The sequence below is a fragment of the Trachurus trachurus genome (genome assembly GCF_905171665.1).
Source record: "Trachurus trachurus genome assembly, chromosome: 2".
Taxonomy (NCBI): Eukaryota; Metazoa; Chordata; class Actinopteri; order Carangiformes; family Carangidae; genus Trachurus; species Trachurus trachurus.
In genome coordinates, this window is record NC_139914.1 from 7,820,988 (window position 1) to 7,842,558 (window position 21,571).

The window sequence follows — 21,571 nt, forward strand, 5'->3', positions numbered from 1 at the left end:
CCACACTCTCCAGGGGGTCTTTAACCTTTTTCAATCGAGGGTAATTATTGAATGTTGCCACATATCAATGGCTGACCTGTTAAGTCTTAGGTCTTATAAAGCCCCGGTGCAGCAGCAGCTTTTGTCCTCTGCTCCGTCGTCTCTTGGGCCGACCTCCTCCTCTGGCCTTGGTAGATCTTCACCCGGCAGCGAACCCCAAACACAGCAGCAGCGTCTTCAGGGCCAGGATGTACAGGAGGACGGGGACACTGCCCAGAGCCTGAGGACAGATGGTTTATGTTTGTGGTAATAGGAGTATGAGGACAAACTGACAAATTAACTTTGCAATAAGGAAAAGAAAACTCTGGGTCCTGTAGAAGATGCCTCCCCCTCCCTCATCACCAGAGACCTCAGCTGTCTAAATAGGAAGTGGGAGTTATTTGGTCACAGATGAGCTCATGTGATGCTCAACTGTTATAACATTAAAATACATGCACACCAGGGTTATACATGCTACTGGTCTGATGAATAAATAACACCTATAAATGAACTGACTTGCTTTTCCTTATCGTAAGCCTTTAATTGCCAAACCTATGTAGCTCATTGAATTGATGAAGTCCAATGGTTCATGTGCAGTAAGATGTGGTCTAAAACTGCAGAGTCTCATCAAGGCTAAGGAAACATTTCCACATGTTTCTTTGAACCAAACAGTGAAGTTCTTCCTTCTAGAAGCTGTCACCCACCACTAAGCCCAGAAGAACATGGAAAGTTCAAGTGTTTAGACTATGCAACCAATTATGGCCACTTGTTCTTTAACTTTCAGACTGAGAAAATGGAGGCAACTGTTTGTGAATGAAGTTGTATGTTTGGAAAGACACAGATTAGAGTGAAACTCATGAGCCACAGATTTTGTTTTTCACTTCAGGTTAACTTTATTTTGTACTTTTGAACAACTTTGTTTTATCCTCGACCCATTCTTGTTTGTGCCAAGTAGCTATTGCCAACATGTAATGCGCTTCTCTTCAGCCATCTTGGAGACCAATGCAGCTTGCAGTTTGTAGACACTTGTATTTGTAGTTTAGAAGCTGCATTAATTTACAAGATGGCTGAAGAGAAGCACATGACGTGCTGGCACTAGCCACTGAGCTGGGATCAAGGCTAAAGAAACATTCCCACACAATAAAAGTAACATTGCATCATCAGTGTCTTTGTACCAAGTTCTTCTATGGTGGATTTGCAGCTTCTAGAAGAAACATGGAAAGTTAGTGTTTGTTAATGCAATGAATTTGGTCATGCATCCGTTTTGCATTTCAAACTGAGAAAACATAATAGTTGGACTAATGTTTAGTGAAAGAAATGTGTGCATCTTACCAAGTAGTGGCAGTAGAAGCACATGGTGGCCTCCATTAGCTGTAGCCAGTTAGCTCAGGGTTGAACACATGCAGAAGTAGAAAGGAGACAAAGATTAGAGTGAAACAAAGTACAAAATAAAGTAACCGGCAAATAAAACATGCTAGATCTGTGGCCATTACCGTTTGTGCCAAGTGGCTAGTACTAGAATTTAAGTCTGACATGTGCCTCACTCGGCAATCTTGTAAACTAATGCAGCTTGCAGTTTGTAGACACTTGTACTTGTTTAGAAACTGCATTAGTTTACAACATGGCTGAAGTGCGGCACAAGGCAGACTCCATTGCTAGCACTAGCCACTTGGCACAAAACCAGAAATGGATCCAGGCTAAAAAACATCGACTAAGTAGTGAGGTGTGTATGTCTTGTCTTTCTTACCAAAGAGAGGCAGCTCATAGAAGCACATGGTTGTTAGCTGTAACCAGGTACTGTAGCTCAGGATTGAACACATGCAGAAACAGAACACAAAGATTAGAGTGAAACAAGTACAAAATAAAGTAAACTTGAAATGAAATAGGAGCCAGGGCCAAGAGAGTCAGCCATCTTGAGAGTAATGCAGCTTGCAGTTTGTAGACACTTGTAGTTTAGAAGCTGCATTAGTCTCCAAGATGGCCGACTCATTGTTAGCACTAGCCACTTAGCACAAACCAGAAATGAATTAACACAAAACAATAAAACTAACATCAAGTTTCCAGTGTCTTTGTCTTCTTTGAACCAAGCAGTGACGTTCCTCTGGGCTCATGGTGGATGGCAGTTTCTAGAAGAATGAAGACTAAGTGCAATTAATGTATCCGTCTTTAAGAATGAAAATGGCGGTTTGACTAAATGTTTGTCAAAGAAAATCAAGAGTTGTGTGTATGTCTTGTGTCTTTCTTACCAAGTAGAGGTATTAGGAGCACATGGTAGCCATCATGTTAGCTGTAGCCCATTAGCTCAGGGTTGAAGACATGCAGAAGAAGAAAGGAGACAAAGATTAGAGTGAAACAAACAGGAGTCAAACAGCATTTCAAACAACTTTAAGCCTCCATCCATTACTGGTTTGTGCCAAGTGGCTAATGTTAGCGATGGAGTCTGCCTTGTGCCTCACTAAAACCATCCTGTAAACTAATGCAGCTTCTAAACAAGTACAAGTGTCTACAAACTGCAAGCTGCATTAGTCTACAATAACTGAAGCACATGACAGACTCCATTGCTAGCACTAGCCACTTAGCACAAACCACAAATGGACCAAGGTGAAACAAACATTTAATGACAATAAAACTAACGTTCAAGTCTTCAGTGTCTTTGTCTTCTTTGAACCAAGCATCGATCTGGGCTCAACGGTGGATGGATGGCAGCTTCTAGAAGGAAGAACAGGGTCAAAGTGTTTAACAAGACTAAATGTAGCCAACTTACTCATGCGTTGGTCCTGTGGTTTGACTAAACAAAAAGGTGTCTACCTTGTGTCTTTCTTACCAAGCGCACCAATTAGGGTGGAATACATGTAGAAGCAGAAAGGAGACAAAGATTAGCATGAAACAAAGCACAAAATAAGGTAAACCTGAAGTGAAATAAGGCTGTAAGTGGCTATAGTGCTAGCAATGGAGTCTGCCATGTGCTCCACTTGGTAAGTCAGCCATCTTGTAAACCAATGCAGCTTCTAAACAACTACAAGTACAAGTGTCTACAAACTGCAAGCTGCATTAGTCTACGATGACTGACGTACCAAGTGAGGCACACGGCAGATTCCATTGTTAGCACGAGTCACTTAGCACAAACAAGAAATGGGAAAGTCACAAATAATGTTAACCTGAAGTGAAAGACAGAAGATGAGCTTACTACGATCTGCAGCAAACTCTCATCCCTTCTGCTGCAGCTCCATCAGACTGAAGGAGAATTTAAAGGCCACTGCTCGTCAGGACACACCTGCACACACTGTGCCCGACCAATGGAGATGCAGCTCCGCCTTCCTGGGGGGCGTGGCCTCGTTGAGCACCAGGTTGAAGACATCTTGCAGCTTTAATGAGTGTGACAGCCAAATGCATTAAAACAATACAGAAGCAAGTAAACAATAAAACAACTAAGCAATCAAGAAGACAGTAACACAATAAATAGACTGACACAAGGCTGCATGACCAATGGAGATGCAGGGTAGTGCAAAATGAAATTCCTTAAATTAAATACCAACCATATTTTATCAAGTTTGAAATTCTGGTGTTGCGACAACTCTAGTCCAAAGTGTGCTTCAAACTTAAACATCTTAAATATCTGATGCCACTTTTAAATATCTTCATGTATTAAAAATATAAATGATGGAAAACTGAACTCATTTAGAATAATTAGATAATAATAATTAGACTCCAAAATGAAACGACTCCAGCACAAGGATAAAAGAGAAATAACGAAAGTGTTGAAGTAAATAATTAATGAACCAAAACAAAAAACTACTCATCAAAACCTTTTAATGTACAAGCTACGACGATCAATAGAAAAACACACAGTTTCTACGCAGGCGTCGTCACAGTGCATTTTTATTGTTATTATTATTAAAGCTGAGGCTGCTGCTTCCTGTTGTCATGACAACACAAACCACATCCTCCTCCTGTAACGACTGTAACTGTAACCAAAGTCCTTCTAGGCTAAGGATAGTTGATCATAGCGCTATAGTATGTACAGTTACAATTAGCTGGTCGTATAAACCTACTGAATACACACATGGCTACACATCAATGAGGTCCCAAATGAAACCCCAGAAAAACAAACTAGCATTAATCAGAAATAAAGAAATGCTCTTACTGCTGTGCAGACAGTCAGTCAGCTCCTCCTGCTTCATCTTCACTGATGTTCACAAACACCTCTGACTCTCCACCTGGGACAACACATACACAAAAAACATTTAGTAACACTCATCCTGACATTTAGAAATGTTTGACCTGCAACACTTCAGCTACAAATCACACTTACATTGTGTTTTAACCAGAAACATTGAGGTGGCTCACTCCTGGCTCCAGCTGCTGATTTGGTGCCATCTGCTGGTCAAAGTATAGAATTACACCAGGTTAGTTTTAAATGACAGAAAACCTGCAGTTTACATTTTAAACATTAATAAAGTTGACAAATAGCCTGACAAGCCAGACTATATCACTAAAATGTAATATTTTTTGCTGCCGCTAGGGTGCGTCTAGATTTCTAGGCTAGTTGACAAACACGTTCATATTCTAATTCTCACACTTACACTATGCAGAAAAAAATATAGCTACAAATATTATATTAAAAATGCATGCATGTATTAAATGTTATAATTACTTTCTCCTCAGTGTGCACAAAGAGTTTTACATGAAGGGACGGTAGTTATTTTTTCCTTTTCTTTTTTACCACAAAGTGGAAAATAAACTGTAAAAACATGAACCAGTTCTGTTGTCGCTCTAAGACGACTACAAAAGTACAAAGTCAACAATCCAGCCTGTCTGCATGAACACACTAACATCTCCACACACTGTTAGAGCACAAAGTCTGGTCTGGTCCTCACCTCTCCTCTCTTCCCTGCAGCTCCGTCCAGGTCCTGAAGACTCCATCGGATCCGCTTGTCCTCACGGGGACTGTCTGTATCACAAGAGACAGAGATGATGAACATGGAGGCTGCTGCTGCATCTCTGTCTTCATTTACTCTCCTGCTTCTTTTCTACATTTATGTCAAATAAACCTCTGGAAACTTTACACTTGTCTTTTGTCAGTGAACTGGGCTCTGTGGTGGACTGTTGTGTGTCTCTTAGGGACAAACAAGACTAAGGCTTCATTATGTCATCACACACACCTGTATCAAACATATGACCTGTGATTTGTTTCCATACATGAAGTTAAATGACAGACTACACAGTGTCTGGTTCATTCTGAGGACATTTCAACATGTTTATAATCAAATCAATCATTTTATTCCTGCTCTCTGACCACTCTAAAAGACCACACACAGAGACACACAAAGAACAACAACAAAAAATAAACACAAGCAATCCATCAATGGACACTTTATGTCAAAGTCTTCCCAGCTGGGAGGACATCATCCACACAGGTGGCCAAAATGTAGAATTATAGTTAAAGTTAGAAAAAAGAAAGTAACTAGAGATGAAAAACTCTTTATTTTAATTCTCACACTGACACGACACCGAAAAAAAAATTATACATATATATATATATATATTAAATATTGTAAGCTGGAGAGAATTTGGAAATATTGTTATCTTAAAAACGCATGCATGTGTAAACTTTATGATTGCTTTCTCCTGAGCATGCAAACAACGGGCTAAACAGAGTGTATACATAATAGATTATCAAATTAAACCAATGACATCACATGATTTTCTAGAAGCATGGAAATGGTAGAGGTTTAGATTAAAAAGAAACAACCGATCTGCTGCTGCTGCTGCCTACGTCTTCCTTACAGTAACTCCATCTTCAAATTCCAGAGAATACAACGTACTTGGCAGGCTGCACTCAGAGGGAGGATGTTTCTGGAAAGGGGCGGAGGAGGGACCCAGACTTTGACAACTATGGGCTGCAGCTCCCACTTTTTTATTCCAAAGGAAAAAACTCTTCCAGATTGAAAGTAAGTAACGTGTGACTTTCTTATTGTTGATGGAATATAGATTTTTAATGGAGTCTTTTTTTTACACTGTTGCTTTGCTGCTTTGCCTGATGTAAACGCTATGAATGTTTTTTTCCAACACTGCCTGATGTGTTTGTAAAACTGTCAACTCTAACATGTAGCCTAACTCTTAAACCGACAAGGTGGGATCTCTACTACGTTATGTCTTTGAAGAACACTTTCCGTAGTGTGGCGGTCCAAAGAACCCTGCAACTATTGTCCTGTATAAATATATAATGTTGCATCGAGCAACGTGAACTGAGAGAGAGGCCAAAACATAGACAGGAAACACAAGGAGCAGATTTGCGGTTCCCACACATGAAAACTGGACTCATGCCATATATTCTAGTGCTCTCTCTCTCTTCATCTCTCAAGACACGAGAGATGAAGAAATGTTTCATGTCCTCTCTTTGACTCTTTCTCAGTACAACAGAGACTATGAAGAGCCAGCAGCTGGGTTTCTTGCACCGCGTTCTCTTCAAATGGCAATCTCAGGCGACTCTCACCGGTAGGGTTCAGTGCACTGTTTTAAACGTTGCTGGATTCAGAAGTGAATTACAATGGAGAAACCTTTCTCTCAGGTAAAGCTGTGCTGCCTGTGCTGCTGCTCATCCGACTGGTGGCGCTGGGATGTGCCGTGCAGACGGCCTGGCTGGACGATGAGGGGGAGTTTGTCTGTAACAGCCAGCAACCCGGCTGTGCCGTGAGCTGTTACAATCAAGCCACGCTTATTTCCCCAACACGGCTGTGGACACTACAGGTGGAAACTTTCAACAACTTTTTTGTGCTCCTAAATTATGTATTTCATGTTAATGTAAATGGTTATTGTTCCAATCTCAAGTGGGAATCAATCGCTAGTGTTTACAGTCAGAAAACACAAAGTAGAAATCATCTCTGTGACTCCCTGAAGGTGTGGTTGATCATCACTGTGTCGGTTTCCAAAGCTGTTGAGGAAGAGGAAGAGGTGTCACGGTCAGATGTGGCCGGTTTGATTCCCTCTCCGCCGCCAGACCCTGAAAGAAAACACTTAGGGCGTTTTCACACCTGCAGTTGTTCCGATTCAGCAACTAAACCGATACAACTGTTGCGTTCTTTTTTCTGGGCCGTTTGTGTTCACATTGCATGATTCTAAAGCGGTACAGCGCTTTGCGCTGTGGAACAGCGCCATAGCAACGGCCCTAACAACACCCCATCAGCTGATCAGCAACAATGTCAACAATGAACCGCGGGCTGACTTGCAGTAGTGAGGAGGTTCAATTTCTTATTAATATTTGGGCAGACGAGTGTTTAGTTGAAGTTCGATTTAAAAAAATGCCCAAGCTGACTGGTTTATGGCTGGGGCGAGACCTTGAAGTGTGCCTATAACGTGCTATAGCTACAAATGTAGTAGGCTAGGTTTAGGCTACATTATTATTATTATTATTATTAGACTATGTGTGACCAAGCGTGCTGTCCGCTGTCTCAGTGCTGAAATGTGAATGAATGACAGAGCGTGTCACTGCCCGTGAGAGAGAGACAGAGAGAGAGAGAGAGAGAGAGAGAGATGCATTGCTGACCTGGGCATTGTTTCTTAATAGGCCTAAATTAGAAAAACTTTTCTTATCATTCCCCTTTTCCGTGCATGGTTGAAGGAGATTGGCTTGCATCCACGCTCCACTCGCTCCTGCGCTGACAGGTCCCCGCATGTCACATAAACCAGCCCGGGTGTGTGGACACCGCACCAACTCGCCACCCGCATCTATTTAAACTCCGTCACTTTGTTTTGTTCTTTTGCCCTGATGAAAACCTCCAGGTCGAAACATTTGCCATGGAGACAAAACTACAGCAGCAGTTTAATTGATAAGCCAATTGATTTTTTCAGCGCAGGGATCAAGAACTAAAAGGCAAAAAAAAAAAAAAAAAACCCACCGCGGACAGCGCAGCGCTTTATCCATCATGCGTTCACACCGGCGTGTGTGTGTGTTTGCAGTGCATGTTAAATTGGGGGTCGCAACTCAAAAAGGTTGAGAACCACTGCTCTAACACCTACAGTTTGACTTTTTTTTCTCTAGTAAACGGGCAGCGTATGACTAGTTAGGGGTTGTTTGCGGAGCTCTGCCCGGTGCTGATGGCCCGCGGCGGATGCTTCCTCCACACAATGCTGGTGGACTCATGGCTTGAGTTTGCGTCTTTCTTTTTTGCCACCGGCTTTCCTGTTTTGTGTAGGAAATGTTATTAAAAGGCCAAGACGACACGCTGCTGATGCTCCATTATGTTTTTGGGGCAGTTGCCCGTGGTCCTCCTCCTCCGGTTGCCAGGTAACCAGTCAATTTGTTCCGATACATGTGTCGGTTGCGTTCTCACTACAAACGAACCGCTCCAGGGCTCGGATGGAAACGAGCCGAGACCGCCTCTCCCAAGCGATCTCGGCCCGCTTGTTTTGTTCCGCATCGAGCGCGATTGCTGTGTTCACATCTGACCAAACGAACCGATATATGACGTAAACGCTCCCTGTTTCGGAACAAATGGTCAGGTGTGAAAGCCCCCTTACAGTCAATCTATTCATTAGATTCACATGACGTCACTGTGTTTCTGCGCCGCCATATTTGTGTCCGAATCAGGGCGATCTGGGCACAGATCACAGCGTCACGTTACCAGAACAAGTGCAGTAGTAGGAGGAAATCAGCAAGAGACCGAAAATTTACATTATTTGAAAGATGCCAGGATTATATTGTGCTGTTGACTGTGATAGCAGTCGCCAAAAAAACCCCGGACTGCAGTTTTATACCATCCCAAAAGACGTAAAGTTATAGGCGGAATAAATAGTTGACTGCAGGCATCTATCAGTGGCAGCATGGGCTGTGACAAGTCTCACAAAAAGAGGGGATTCACTTTTTTTTAATAACATGGATATATTGAATTCTGCATTTTGATTACTTTCTTATTCACTGATTCTGCATTCAGTCTTTTATTTCTGTATAACAGACCGTTGCTAAGTAAAACGGGCCGTTGCTAGGGACGCCGCTCTGATCAGCGGAGCAGGGCAGAACAACTATGAAGGGTTTTTACCTTGTGTTTCATTTTTACCAGCTTGATGTTAGAAAAATGACTTGTAGCTTGTTAGAGGGAGAGTGGAGGCTCTCTGCCTCCCACACCGCTGCTGGAACCAAACCTGTGATCAGAGCGGGCAGAGCGGACGGGCCAGCGCAGTGTCACAGCTGTGACCACCAGCTGTGTCTGTGCCACCGCGAGTCCGTGACACAAACGTGTCCCGTAACTGTAATCTCTTATGACAGACAGGACGACATAAATGCGCATATTGTAACATTTACATGATAATTCATCAATCTACTGATTGATTATCAAAAGCTCGTTGAAAACAACTACACACGAGTCGACCGGGGGGAGGGTGAGGAGCAAACAGCGGAGAAGTGACCGGACTAAGGACTTTGATCAACATTACGTCTCAAATTAATTAATTAATTAATTAATTAATAAACTGTGTAATAAGTGGAATAATATAGAGTTAGTCTGTTGTTATAGAGATATAAACCCAGACAGGATGTAAGAAACCCTGTCATTTTGTCAAGAAACTGTCATTTCCATCCTGCGGTTTGCATGCTGTCATATGAGGAGACCTGTCAAATCGGACACAAATATGGCGGCGGTCCCTTCGACGTGACGTCACTGCAACCCATGATCAATGCACTACAAACTAACTTTGAAACCACTTTTCTGTTTGTTTCTTCTGTTCTCTGCTGATCAATCAAATAGTTTCTTGCTTTTTTGAGTTCACTTTAAATCAAGAACAAAATTTGAACTTCAAAAATGGCCACTGTGGCTGAAATAATTTATATTTGGGCATATACTGTATTTCAGAAAGCATTCAACTTAGCTTGGGTTCCCTTCCTTCACCTGACTGTGCTGAGGATTTATAAGAATAAGAATAACAACAACATGAAATCTCCACAGTTGCTTCTGGTCTGGGCTCCTGGTCTTGTTTTTCTCTGCTACCTGATCCACCTCACCAACCGAGAAAGCCAGGTAAGGAGAATGACTTGTAAGTCAAATGGAAGGTGCATTAATTTAGCAGTTTTCAAGTGTTGCAGTAGTTTTTCTGCTTTAATTTCCAGGGTTTAGATATTTTCTATGCAAAAACAGTCTTACAGATTACATCCTTCTATTCATTTCAAGGTAAAGACAAGAGATGAGGAGGTCAAAGGTCAACCTCGGGGGGCATATCTGGCCTGTGTGGCCTTTGTCATACTGGTAGAGGTAAGACACGACAAGAAGATTTCATAATTGTAATGAAACTACGCCAAATGGAGAATGGTATCTGAAAAATTGACACTTACCGGTACTTTATTCTGAGTTTTGCATTTAACTGTCTCATTACTTCACACTATTTTTATGTACGTAATATAAATCTGCTTTTAATATTCGAAAATTGATTTAGTCTCATGTTTCTTCAGGATGCTGAACTTTAATGGCTTATGCTTCCATTGCAGGTTGGATTTGTTGTGGCTCAGCAATTTCTCTACAGTTTCTCGGTACATTCTCGCTTTGTGTGTACAGTGAGTCCATGTCGTAGTACAACAGAGTGCACCGTACCGCATGCATGGGAGAAGTCGGTGTTCCTGTTTATCATGTTCACAGCATCCTGCGTCTCTCTCCTGCTGAATGCCGTGGAGTTATTTTATGTGCTGCTGTGGTGCAAGGCGAGGAAAGGACAGCTCAACGATGCAGAGGAAGAGTCAGAGGTTGAGGAGAGAGGGAATTTCCTGACTCAGCTGCTGGCCATGTGGCATTCCCACGCTGGTCTTTTGGGTACTGGATGAAAAATAAGCACAAAAAAAAGTTATAATATGATCAATGAGTTAACAATGATGACAATAACTGCACTTAATACAGTGGTACGTGTCAGACAACTCTGTTTTTGTCCCTCAGGTGAAACCGTCCTCCCAGTGTTGCAGCTGATTCGGCTTGTTGTTGTCGGAGCAGCGGTGCATCCACTCTGGTTTGCAGATTCAACACGCTTTATCTGTCGTACCGCCCAACCGGGCTGTGAGCAAGCTGCATTCAGCATGATGACTCCCATCTCTTTACTAAATTACTGGACACTGCAGGTATCAGTGTTGGGATTGTGATAAAATATTTCAATATTAACAGGAGGAAAAGGCTCGCACACTGATCAAAAATGGCAATGTCCACCAGAGATTGACGGATGCAACAATTATTTTTGTTTCTTTATTTTATTTTATCCATGGTTGCACTTTTTTGTTGCTTGATGGACCATTAAATGTTTGTTGCATCCGTCAATCTCTGGTGGACATTGCCATTTTTGATCAGTGTGCGAGCCTTTTCCACCTGTTGCTCCCAATGTTTGTTGGCCTACGCACCTGAAAAGAGGATTTTTTTGGACAGTGAGCAAGAGCGCAAACACCTTTTCTCCTTAATATTAAGTACCAAAACACATTTCGAACTGTCAAACATTTCATTCATTAACATCTACTTCATCTATAGGTGATTCTTGTTTTGGCTCCTGGTCTGGTTTTCTTCTGCTACTTGGTCAAAATCATCGTCACAGAAAAAGAGGTGAAAAACATAAGACATTTATTTGACTAATACCGACAAATAACATCAGAGTCAATCTGATAACAACTTTTTTCTTTTCTTTGAGTCTGTGTATTAATGGATAATCTTCTTCTCTGCGTGACTTTCCTGCCAGAGAGGCCCCGGATCTTTGGCTCAGTGTTGTGCACGGGGGGCGTATTTGGGCCTCTTGATAGCTGTCGTACTGCTAGAGGTGAGATTTAGTTTGACAGGGTGAGAAAATACTGTAATGAATGTGCATTGTTAATGTGATTTAAACTAGATCACATGATAAAACATCTTCTAAAGTATAACTGTCTATGTTCTGTCTCTCTTGTTTCTAGGTGGGCTTTGCAGTGGGGCAGGTTAAGATTTATGGTTATTCCCTGTCTCCAACCTTCATATCTGCCACTCAGCCGTGCCCCTTCACCGTCGACTGTTACATCTACCAGCAAAGAGAGAAGACGGTGTTCATGATCATTATGTTCTCGATGGCGTTGCTGTCAGCCCTGCTGACCCTGGTGGAGATGGTGAGTTCAAGGTCCACAGAACATGAAATTTAGCTTCATAGAGAAAAAGGCTCTGCAAGTGTTTCAAATTCTCACCATGGCATGCCGATATGTGTTAATAAAAAACGGTGTTGTGAGATTGGTACTACATTCAGAATAGAAAACATGTGCTAAACATTACCTTCGAATCCAACAGTGCGTGGTGTTGAAGAGAGGGAAGCCGTGGAGAAGGAGCCACAAGTCATCAGAGGCCTCAGGCTTTCAGATGTCGTCCGTACAGGAACGAGCAGAAACTACAGAGGACAAGGAAAAATGTTGAACTCAACAGCTGCTCTCAGCTTTATTGGTTGTTTTCATGTATTTTGTACGGTGACCTTGAGTGTCCTGAAAGGCACACATTTATAAAATTAATTCTTATTACTATGATTATTTTCAGACACACCCTACAATATAGTAAACGAGTCAGACATCCAATCAGCTGATTTACACTTATTTCTACACTTCATATTCGACATCGTGAATGTAATCCTCCCACTCCTTGTACTCAATTCTCCTTTTATTACATTTACTCCTTTTCTAACGGCACAAAGACTAACTTTCATTAATAGTACAGCAGCCACAGAAACACATTCTATGGTTTAAACAATGTGCTGATGTTATAGCTGAAGTGACTCTGCTGGTCTCATGATGATGAGCTCTATGAATGTGTGTGCATGTTGTAAATAAAGGGCTCAAGAAAATTTGTGTTCATGACTTCATTATCTTCGATTGCTTGTATGAAGGTGCAACATGTTCTGTGAAGGTTAGGCCCAAAGACCAGGTTTAGCAGTTTCTTCAAAGAAACATCCCAGGACTAAATGAAAAATCTAACACAGGCTTTTTGCACTGTCAACAAAAACACTTTATTTTTCTCAAATATTGCATTCAGTGTAAAGACCTTGAAGTTACAGGGACTCACACGCATACACATCTCATATTCACATATTTTTATCAAATAATTGAGACATAAGGAAAGTAGTGAACTACAACAAAGACTTAGGATCTGTCCTTAGCTTGCAGGCAAGAGGGCAGAAAGGAGGACAGCCGGTATCTTCTAGCAGCAGACTGGTTTGGGGTAGTTTGGAGTCGAGTAGACCGGCCTGGACCAGAGTTTGGACTTGCCTGGACTGGCCTGGTATAGCTGGGTCCACTTGTGACAAATGGAGGCATCAGGTCAGATCCACTGATGGTACGGAGAGGAGAAGTGGCCCCAGCCAGCTTCTGCTCCTGCCCTGCATCATCCACTGGTTGAGAGGAGCTGCCGGCCATCTGTGATTGGTCAATTTCCATTTCTGATTGTTGCTCTGAAGCCACAGAGCAACAATGTGGCGGACTGTGTTCCGTTGTCTCCTGGTGTGACAGACGCACGGGAGACCAGAGGTCAGAGGTGGAGCTGAAAAGGGCAGAAACAGTTTTACAGTTTTTACATTTTACATGTCTCATTGCTGTTTGATAAAATTGGAGATTTAAAAAAAAACAAAAAAAACAAATTAGATTTACCTGTTGAATGATGTCTCAGTGGAAGAGGAGGGGGGAGAGTATGGTGGCCACTGGTGTTTACGTGGGCTGGCCATGGTCACATAGTCATCGATAGGATGCCCAGATGAACTGTCGCTGAGCCGTGGGGACATCATCATGTAGCCGAGCACTTCCTCCTCTTCTCCCAGCTCCCAGCCCTCGGTCCTGCAGGCTGCAGCGCTGCACTGCTCCATCTTCATTTCCATGTAGCTGCCGGCCCCCGGCTCGGGGCTCTGCTGGGATCTCAAAGGGCTGAGACGTGAAGAGAGGCTCAGAGTAGATTCAGGCTCCGTTTTGTCTGGTTTACGTGGCTCTAGGAACGATTGTGGGCTGAGGTCGGAGTCAGTGTTTCTGGAAGCTGGGGCGACACTGCGTTGTCTCACATTAACCGACTTGTCTCTGTACTTGGGTCGGCTGCGTTTTGACACCAGAAGTGCTTGAGGCCGGTTGTAGCTGGTTGGTGAACAGCTGAAGTCAGGAAGAGCTCTGAGTGCCCGCACTGTCTCACGAACCATTTCATGAATGTGCTGAGCAATTCCTGGGTTTCCTGCACGGACAGACAGACAGACATCATGAGGAAGGGTCACAGTCCAGCAGTAAGGCAGTAATAAGATCAACACAGCTTTCAGTCTTGATTACCTTGATCTCTTGCTTCCATCCAAATCTCACCAGGACCGTCAGGTGCCGTCCTGCCGAGTTCCACGAAAAACGAACCATCCAAGTGTCCGAAGCGTCGAACGCTTAGCAAAGGTATCGTAACTGAGGGCAAATCATGGCACGAGCCCACTTTGACCAACACGAGTGATGTCGCTGTGAGGCAGAGCCGCGTCTCTCCTGTGAGGGACTTGGAGCGGCCAAGACCTCTGGGCTTCACCGAGACCGGCCAGACCTTTGACGAAGATGAACGGTGCAGGAGCGAAGATTGGGCAGGGATATTTTTTGTTTCTATTCATGATCTGGCTCTTGAAAAGCTCTTCCTTTAAAAGGATAGTCCAACATGACTGACATTGTCAGTGCAAGCTATTTTTAGAAGTTAGTTACGAGACAGAGTTGTTTGAGGTAAATTCAGAGACTGCTTGCCAAAAAACTGTCCCCGACGGGAATGCACATCAGCAGTTTTGTATGAATTTACCTGGAAAATAACTCCGTCTCGTAACGTTCTGTTATTATCTCATAGCGTGGTGAATGTGCAAGTCCCAACTTGTCCACCAGAGTGTTTTGGAGTTGTTGGATTGTGTATTTGATTTGAGTTTGATGAGGGAAACCAAGAAAACCCATTAGCATCGGCCGTTCTAAAAATATCTTGCACTGACAATTAGGGATGTCCCGATCCGATCACGTGATCGGAAATCGGGGTCGATCACGTGGTTTCAGACTCGATCGGAATCGGACGTTACATCCCGATCAGGAATCGGATATATTACATATCTACATGTCAGGGTTTTCCTATCTGTCTAAAGCGAAGACGGGCCGCAAGGGGGGGGCGTATTATTGTGAGATTGTGATATTGTTACATCCCTAGTAGAGCACAAAGAACAGAAAAATAGTGGGATGATACAGTTGATCTACATTAAAAACTTTACTGCATTGCCAAAGTATCGGATCGGGACTCGGTATCGGCAGATACTCAAAATCAAATGACTCGGACTCGGGGGCAAAAAAATGTGATCGGGACATCCCTACTGACAATTAAAGGTAACGAGCCTACTCCTAAAACTATAGGGATTATGGCAATGGGCCAATTTGCCAAAATGTCGAACTATCCCTTTAATTGAAATGTTTTCTTATTTTATATAGTTCTCAGTTCTGTTGCCTGGAGGTACACCTTATGTAACATACTGTAAATACGCTGCTGAATTTAGGAGATGATTAAAAGCTGACTTTAGGTTGTTATTAAAAATTGTGCAGCATTTTTAAGAAATTCACTTTAAAACCATTTTTAATTTACCTGTCTTATGTTTCAATCTGCTATTTGCAACATACAAAAAATTTAATTTGGTCTAACCTCTTTGAAGAAAGCAGCAGGGGGCAGAGTGCAATATCCATCGTCTTCATCAAATGTTTCTCCATGGTCTTCATCCCTCTGCTCTTCCTCCATCAGTTTCTTAACCGCCAGGTACCACTCGTCTCGCTCCAGTTGGTCCTCCGCCACCAGCACCATGGTCTGATCCTTGGCGTACACGGCTACTGTGTGGCCTTTCCTGGAGCTGCCGGTCCGGCTCACACCCAGACAGCACCTCAGGTAAATCACTCTGTGGAGGAGGAAGTAATTTAGGTTCATTATAGATTATAATGCTTCCGCAGTCACAATATGGTGTAATTACAGTACAGTATCATCGGACAAAGTAATTGACACTGCTGACACAAATCAAGTGAAATTTACACTGTGGCATTGAGATTTCTTAACATTTGAATGATGAGTTAATGTGAAGCCCCATTTTAAACCCTTTACACTCATTTTAGTGATTTTTTAATTTTTAATTTAAATTTTTTTTACCAACCCTTGCTTGTTCGATGCAAACAGCACGGCTTTACCAGAAGACTTCTCCATTGCTGTGAACTTCTCCTGGCTCTTGTACCACTCAAGTCTGCTCGGCCCAGTGTGACTCCCAGCTCGCAGGACGAAATATCTTCTGTGGTTTCGATCCAGCTTCCCCAGATAACCCCGTTTCACCACGTCGCTCTGTGGCCCAGAGGAGTTGATGAGGACGCCGGCCAGAGAGACAGATGCCCGGCTGGTGCAGAAGAGTTCCTCGTAGAAACAAGACGAAGGAAGTTCATTTCTTCGTATCCCGATCCGATGGTCCCCTGAGTTCTCGTCCTCCTCCATCTGTCGATCATCCATCCACGGAGGCCGCAGGGGAGATTCAACGGCAAGCAGCTGTGTTTGGATGGAGCTGTGGCAGGGAGACGACAGAGGGGAGCTCGAAGCAGGTGGCGATCTGCTTTGGCTGTTGGACCTGTCGTAGCCTTCAGCCATCGCCTCCATTTCCAGATGAAAACCTGTCACATGCACACAGGAAGAAGATGCAAAGAGGTTAACATGATGTGTGACTCTACCAAAACAAAACGAAAAAGATTGACTAGCCGAAGAGACTTCCTCTGCTATAAAGACTATGATGATATATTGTATGTGAACCATGTTTATTGTTTTATTTAGCCACTCTTATACTATTTCCATGCATTCAGCCATGCTTTACTATCTCTTAGCAGAAACTAGGTGTTCACAGTCAGTAGTTCCCAATTATTAGAGTACCGGTAATAAAATCTCATGAAGAAGTAATATAAACACTTTACAGTAGGGAAATTTAAAAAAATCTACAATTAAAATCAAAGAGACAGATCATCTGCATGTATAAGCAGAATAGGAAAAAAAACGATTGCATGATAAACTCACAAGAAAAAGTCTATTACATGGACCACCAATAGAAAGGTGCAGATTCTTACACAAACAATGATATTCAGCTGCAATAACAATGAAATATTGAGGAAAATATTACATTCAAAACTGCAATTTTCCTCAGTCATTTCAAGTTGAACATCTGTAAGTTTTCACTGTTGAAAGATTTGGCTTTATCATAAAATAAAAGTGTTAGTTTAGACTTTACAGAGCCTAAAACACAGTAAAATTGTAATGCAGCCTTCCAAAACAGCACAGTTCATCCGCACCGTGAAATGAAGCTAATCAGCACCTGGCTAATTGTTTTTAGCATGATAACGTTAGCCACATTTAGACACATTAGCTGAATTAAAACTTACCAAAAGCTGACAGGTGTGAACATTACACACTTAAACACACACCCAGCGTCGCCCAATTTTCATTTCAACCAGTCTGTAGATGCCAAAGAGTAGTTTCCAAACTTATTTTCCAGCGACTTCTGTTTTGTTTGTGCTCAGGTGCATCAGTACAACAATCAGTGAGGCCTTCAGGGGCTCCTCGTAAAACTCATGCTCAGTCGCTCGTTCAATTTTTTGCAAGGAAAAAAAAAAAGAAGATTTCTTAGGTGTCTTTGTGAATACTCCCATCAAAAATGTTTCATGCAGTTATCTTGGAATAAAACAATGAATTTAAAGCATGAACACTGTTACTTAATTACAAGCTAAAGCCATTTTCCCTTAGATCTACTCTAATATGTATATGTCAATTTTGTACTGCTATAGTTTGGCAGCCATAGGTGTTCCTTAACGCCATAAGTAATTTCATTTAGTAAACTCACTGTGGCAACACCGTGCCCACAACTTCCACATTTCCACTCCATCATGTTCTGCAATTACACGGTAACATTAAATGTGATTCACCTTTAACAGTCCCACAGTAAACTGTTGCTTTAAGATGATGTGATTGGCTTAAACAATACTTAGATAAACTGTGCTCAGGGCATGCATTTACTTTAACCCCTGCTTGTAAAGGTTACAGCAGCAGCTCTTCCTGTTGTAATAATGATGGTAACGGGTGGAACAGGTTGTTTCCTGCATGTTTCAACATCACCAACTTCTCATTGTCAGCTAAGCTCTACCTCAGTCAAAGTAGGACAGCTGTCAAGCAGCACAGACGCTCGCTCACCCTGTCTCTTCTCTTTCACAGGATGTCTCTCCTCCAGAGTGTCCTCTCTCAGGTCCTCAACTGGGTCAGCATCTCTCAGGTCCTGAATGTGGTCGGTACAGGACTGGCTGCGTTGGTCGCATTTCTGATAGCGAGGCTGTTGGCGCGTCACGCCTGGTACACACACAGACTGTCTTCCTTCAGCAAACCACCTGCACACTCTTGGCTGATGGGGCATCTGGGCCAGGTAGGGCACACACACACACACACACAAACACACATCAAAGCTGGAGGAACACACACATTAACACGCAAGAACAGCATAACTTGTCTGTACTTACGTATGTAGTGGCATTTGCTTCATTTATGACCCGTAAATGTTGTGAGTTTAGCACGATGATGAAACGGCACATCAGGAAATCCAACTGTAGATTTCACAGTGTGATACGGGAAGTCTTCATCCTTGCAAAATATTCTTATTACCAAATGTTCTCTTTGCAATATATCCTCTGATATCATAAAGAAGTCTCAATCTAGCAAAGCCTACTTTACTTACTCTCAACTTAAAAAGACAAAGCTTATCCATCTTCCCAGGAGCTTTGTTTTTATTAATGGAAATGGAGCTGATTGTAATCTAATCTTTAGTTTGTGGGTTTAAATAATATTGATTTTTTTTGTGTGCCTCAGATGCAGAGCACAGAGGAGGGTCTCCACCAGGTGGATGAGCTGGTGCAGACGTACAAACACTCCTGCAGCTGGTTCATGGGTCCTTTCTATCACCTGGTCAGAGTCTTCCACCCTGACTATGTCAAACCTCTATTAATGGCACCTGGTAGGTTTACACACAATCAGTAAAATGTAATGTGATATGGAATTGTTACGGATCTATAACCACATTTTCCCAAAGCTTCCTCTAATGCTCAGTGTTATTTTATTTCCTCCTTCCATTACACCTCACTCCTTTATCCATTCAAGCCAGCATTACAATGAAAGATGAGCTCATCTATGGTCATCTGCGTCCATGGCTTGGTGAGTCTCGTAACACGGCCTAATCTAACTCGGCTAATCAAGAATCCATCACAAGTCACGGCCATCAAGCCATGTCTCTCTTGTGTCCCAGGACAGAGTCTGTTGCTAAGCAATGGGAAAACGTGGTCTCGCAGGAGGCGGCTGCTGACTCCGGCGTTTCATTTCGATATATTGAAGAACTACGTCGTCACCTTCAACACCTCAACTAACACCATGCATGTGAGAAACACACACACACACACACACAGTGCATTATTTCAAAAACTTTTTTGTTATTAATTCAATTTGTGAGGAATGAAGTCGAGCATCTGTCTCTCTGTGTGTTTCTATTGCTCAGGATAAATGGCGCCGCCTGGTGGCAGAGGGCACGACCAACGTAGAGATGTTCGACCATGTCACCCTGATGACACTGGACAGCTTACTCAAATGTGCCTTTAGCTACAACAGCAACTGTCAGGAGTAAGGACACCTGTTTTACCATTTTACATAGAGCTCACATTTAACCTTTGCTGCAATTAACAATTAACTCTTTTTTTCAAAATGCCGTCCACTCAGGGGTACCAGTGAGTATGTGTCAGCCATAGTGGAGCTCAGTGACCTCATAATAGATCGTCGCCTCAAGATTTTACACCACTGGGACTGGATCTACTGGAGAACACAGCAGGGGAAACGATTTAAAAAGGCCTTAAGTGTTGTACACAGGTACAGTCCATGCACAGGTGTGACCTCCTGACCTTTACGCATAGCACACAATCAAATCCTATAGTGATGTCTGTTTTTTTTCCTCTAATACACTACGTTTCGGTGGTGTTTGCAGGTTCACCAGGGAGGTGGTTCAGAGGCGTCGTGCCCTGATTAGCCAACAGAGGGAGACAGGAGCAGATTCCACCAAGGCACCGACAAGAAAGCAAGATTTTGTGGACATCATACTGCTGTCAAAGGTAAGACAGACGTTGAATGAAGGAGAAATAAAGATGGATCGGTGGGCATTACTTTGTGTGTGTGTTTCTGCAGGATGTGGATGGACAAGGCCTAACGGATGAGGAGATACAGGCAGAAGCCAACACCTTCATGTTTGCTGGTAAAAAGCAAACAACTCCTGAAAAATGTTGAAATTACAGAAAAAACTAAGACTTACAACTTAATTTGATGTCTTTCCCATAGGTCACGACACAACAGCCAGTGCTATTTGCTGGACGCTGTATAATCTAGCACGCCACGCCGACCATCAGGAAAAATGCAGGCAGGAAGTGGTAGATCTAATGCAAGGACGAGACGGACAGGAAATAGAGTGGTGAGACAACACACATGCATATACACAATGTCAACTTCATTTCCCGTTTAACAGATTTGACCTTTTCTGTATGTACTTACACACTTCCTCTAAAGGGAAGATCTGGCCCACCTCACCTTCACCACCATGTGCATCAGAGAAAGCCTCAGACTGCACTCTCCTGTGCAGGCTGTCACAAGGAATTACACCCAGGACATGACGCTGCCCGGCGATCGGACAGTACCACGGGGTGAGAGGGAGAAACTCTTGTCTTGGCTCTGTTAAAAAAAAGAAAAATGGAGAAATTGAGAGAGTGTCTTTTGGATGGAGGATTTGCAACTTCCTCAACAGGGAAGTGAAAATCCTGATAAGAGTAGTTGGTTAATGTGTTCTGTAAACTCCCCCTCAGGTACAATTTGCCTGGTCAGTATTTATGGAACGCACCACAACCCGACTGTCTGGACAAACCCAGATGTAAGAAACTAATAGCATAATCATACTTTTATTTTCACTTCCATCCAGCTCTGTTGTGTTTAACTTGCATGATTTTCTTTTCCTCTGCCAGGAGTTTGACCCTCTGCGTTTTGACCCGACCAACAAGGAACACCACTCCTCTCACGCCTTCATCCCCTTCTCCTCAGGCCCCAGGTATCATCTCCTGACATATCATTAAGGCCTGTAAATGAGACATGCCGGTAAACGAACAAACCAACCTGCGTGTGTTCACAGGAACTGCATCGGCCAGAAGTTCGCTCTGGCAGAGCTGCGAGTGGTCGTGGCGCTGACCCTGCTCAGGTTTCGTCTGACCCCAGGAGTGAACCCTGAGCTGGGATCCGGCTCGGGAGGCGTTCGCAGGCTGCCCCAGCTCGTCCTGCGTGCTGAGGGAGGTCTGTGGCTGCAGCTGGAGCCTCTGACTCCACCCAGCATGGAGGAACCACTGGAAGGCTGATCGAACAGGATGAAACATGCACCTGTTTTATAAATAAAACCCAGACGCTCTGGCCTCACACCATGTTGCTGTAATTGTGCCTACTGTGTTTGCAACTTTTGTTTTCTGCACAGATCTTGAATGTAATTCACT

General features: G+C 43.0%; 2 protein-coding genes across 2 annotated transcripts; both read left to right on the top strand.

The window, feature by feature from the left end:
- Nucleotides 1-5,882: 5,882 nt before the first annotated feature.
- LOC310995664 (gap junction alpha-8 protein-like) lies at nucleotides 5,883-12,802 on the top strand. The gene is made up of 11 exons (XM_083984781.1): nucleotides 5,883-5,969; nucleotides 6,434-6,516; nucleotides 6,590-6,768; nucleotides 9,960-10,031; nucleotides 10,182-10,262; nucleotides 10,496-10,814; nucleotides 10,935-11,113; nucleotides 11,511-11,582; nucleotides 11,716-11,793; nucleotides 11,924-12,109; nucleotides 12,285-12,802. The coding sequence occupies exons 2-11, from the start codon at nucleotides 6,447-6,449 to the stop codon at nucleotides 12,405-12,407; spliced, it is 1,359 nt and encodes a 452-aa protein (XP_083840907.1). The 5' UTR covers nucleotides 5,883-5,969; nucleotides 6,434-6,446; the 3' UTR covers nucleotides 12,408-12,802.
- A 5,402-nt stretch (nucleotides 12,803-18,204) lies between these two features.
- cyp4f3 (cytochrome P450, family 4, subfamily F, polypeptide 3) lies at nucleotides 18,205-21,439 on the top strand (the record flags this gene model as incomplete). Its single annotated transcript, XM_083987851.1, has 13 exons — nucleotides 18,205-18,435; nucleotides 18,876-19,020; nucleotides 19,164-19,217; nucleotides 19,309-19,436; nucleotides 19,555-19,676; nucleotides 19,773-19,919; nucleotides 20,035-20,158; nucleotides 20,232-20,298; nucleotides 20,382-20,511; nucleotides 20,607-20,740; nucleotides 20,900-20,964; nucleotides 21,056-21,138; nucleotides 21,220-21,439. Exons 1-13 carry the CDS (start codon nucleotides 18,232-18,234, stop codon nucleotides 21,437-21,439), a joined length of 1,623 nt encoding a protein of 540 aa, XP_083843977.1. The 5' UTR covers nucleotides 18,205-18,231.
- Between the last annotated feature and the right edge of the window lie 132 nt (nucleotides 21,440-21,571).

Excerpts from the sequence above, each read along its gene's own strand:
- LOC310995664 (XM_083984781.1), top strand. The coding sequence starts at position 6,447 with ATGAAGAGCCAGCAGCTGGGTTTCTTGCACCGCGTTCTCTTCAAATGG. Across the intron at positions 6,769-9,959 it reads CACGGCTGTGGACACTACAG|TTGCTTCTGGTCTGGGCTCC; the intron begins GTGGAAACTTTC and ends AAATCTCCACAG. Across the intron at positions 11,583-11,715 it reads TCATCGTCACAGAAAAAGAG|AGAGGCCCCGGATCTTTGGC; the intron begins GTGAAAAACATA and ends CTTTCCTGCCAG.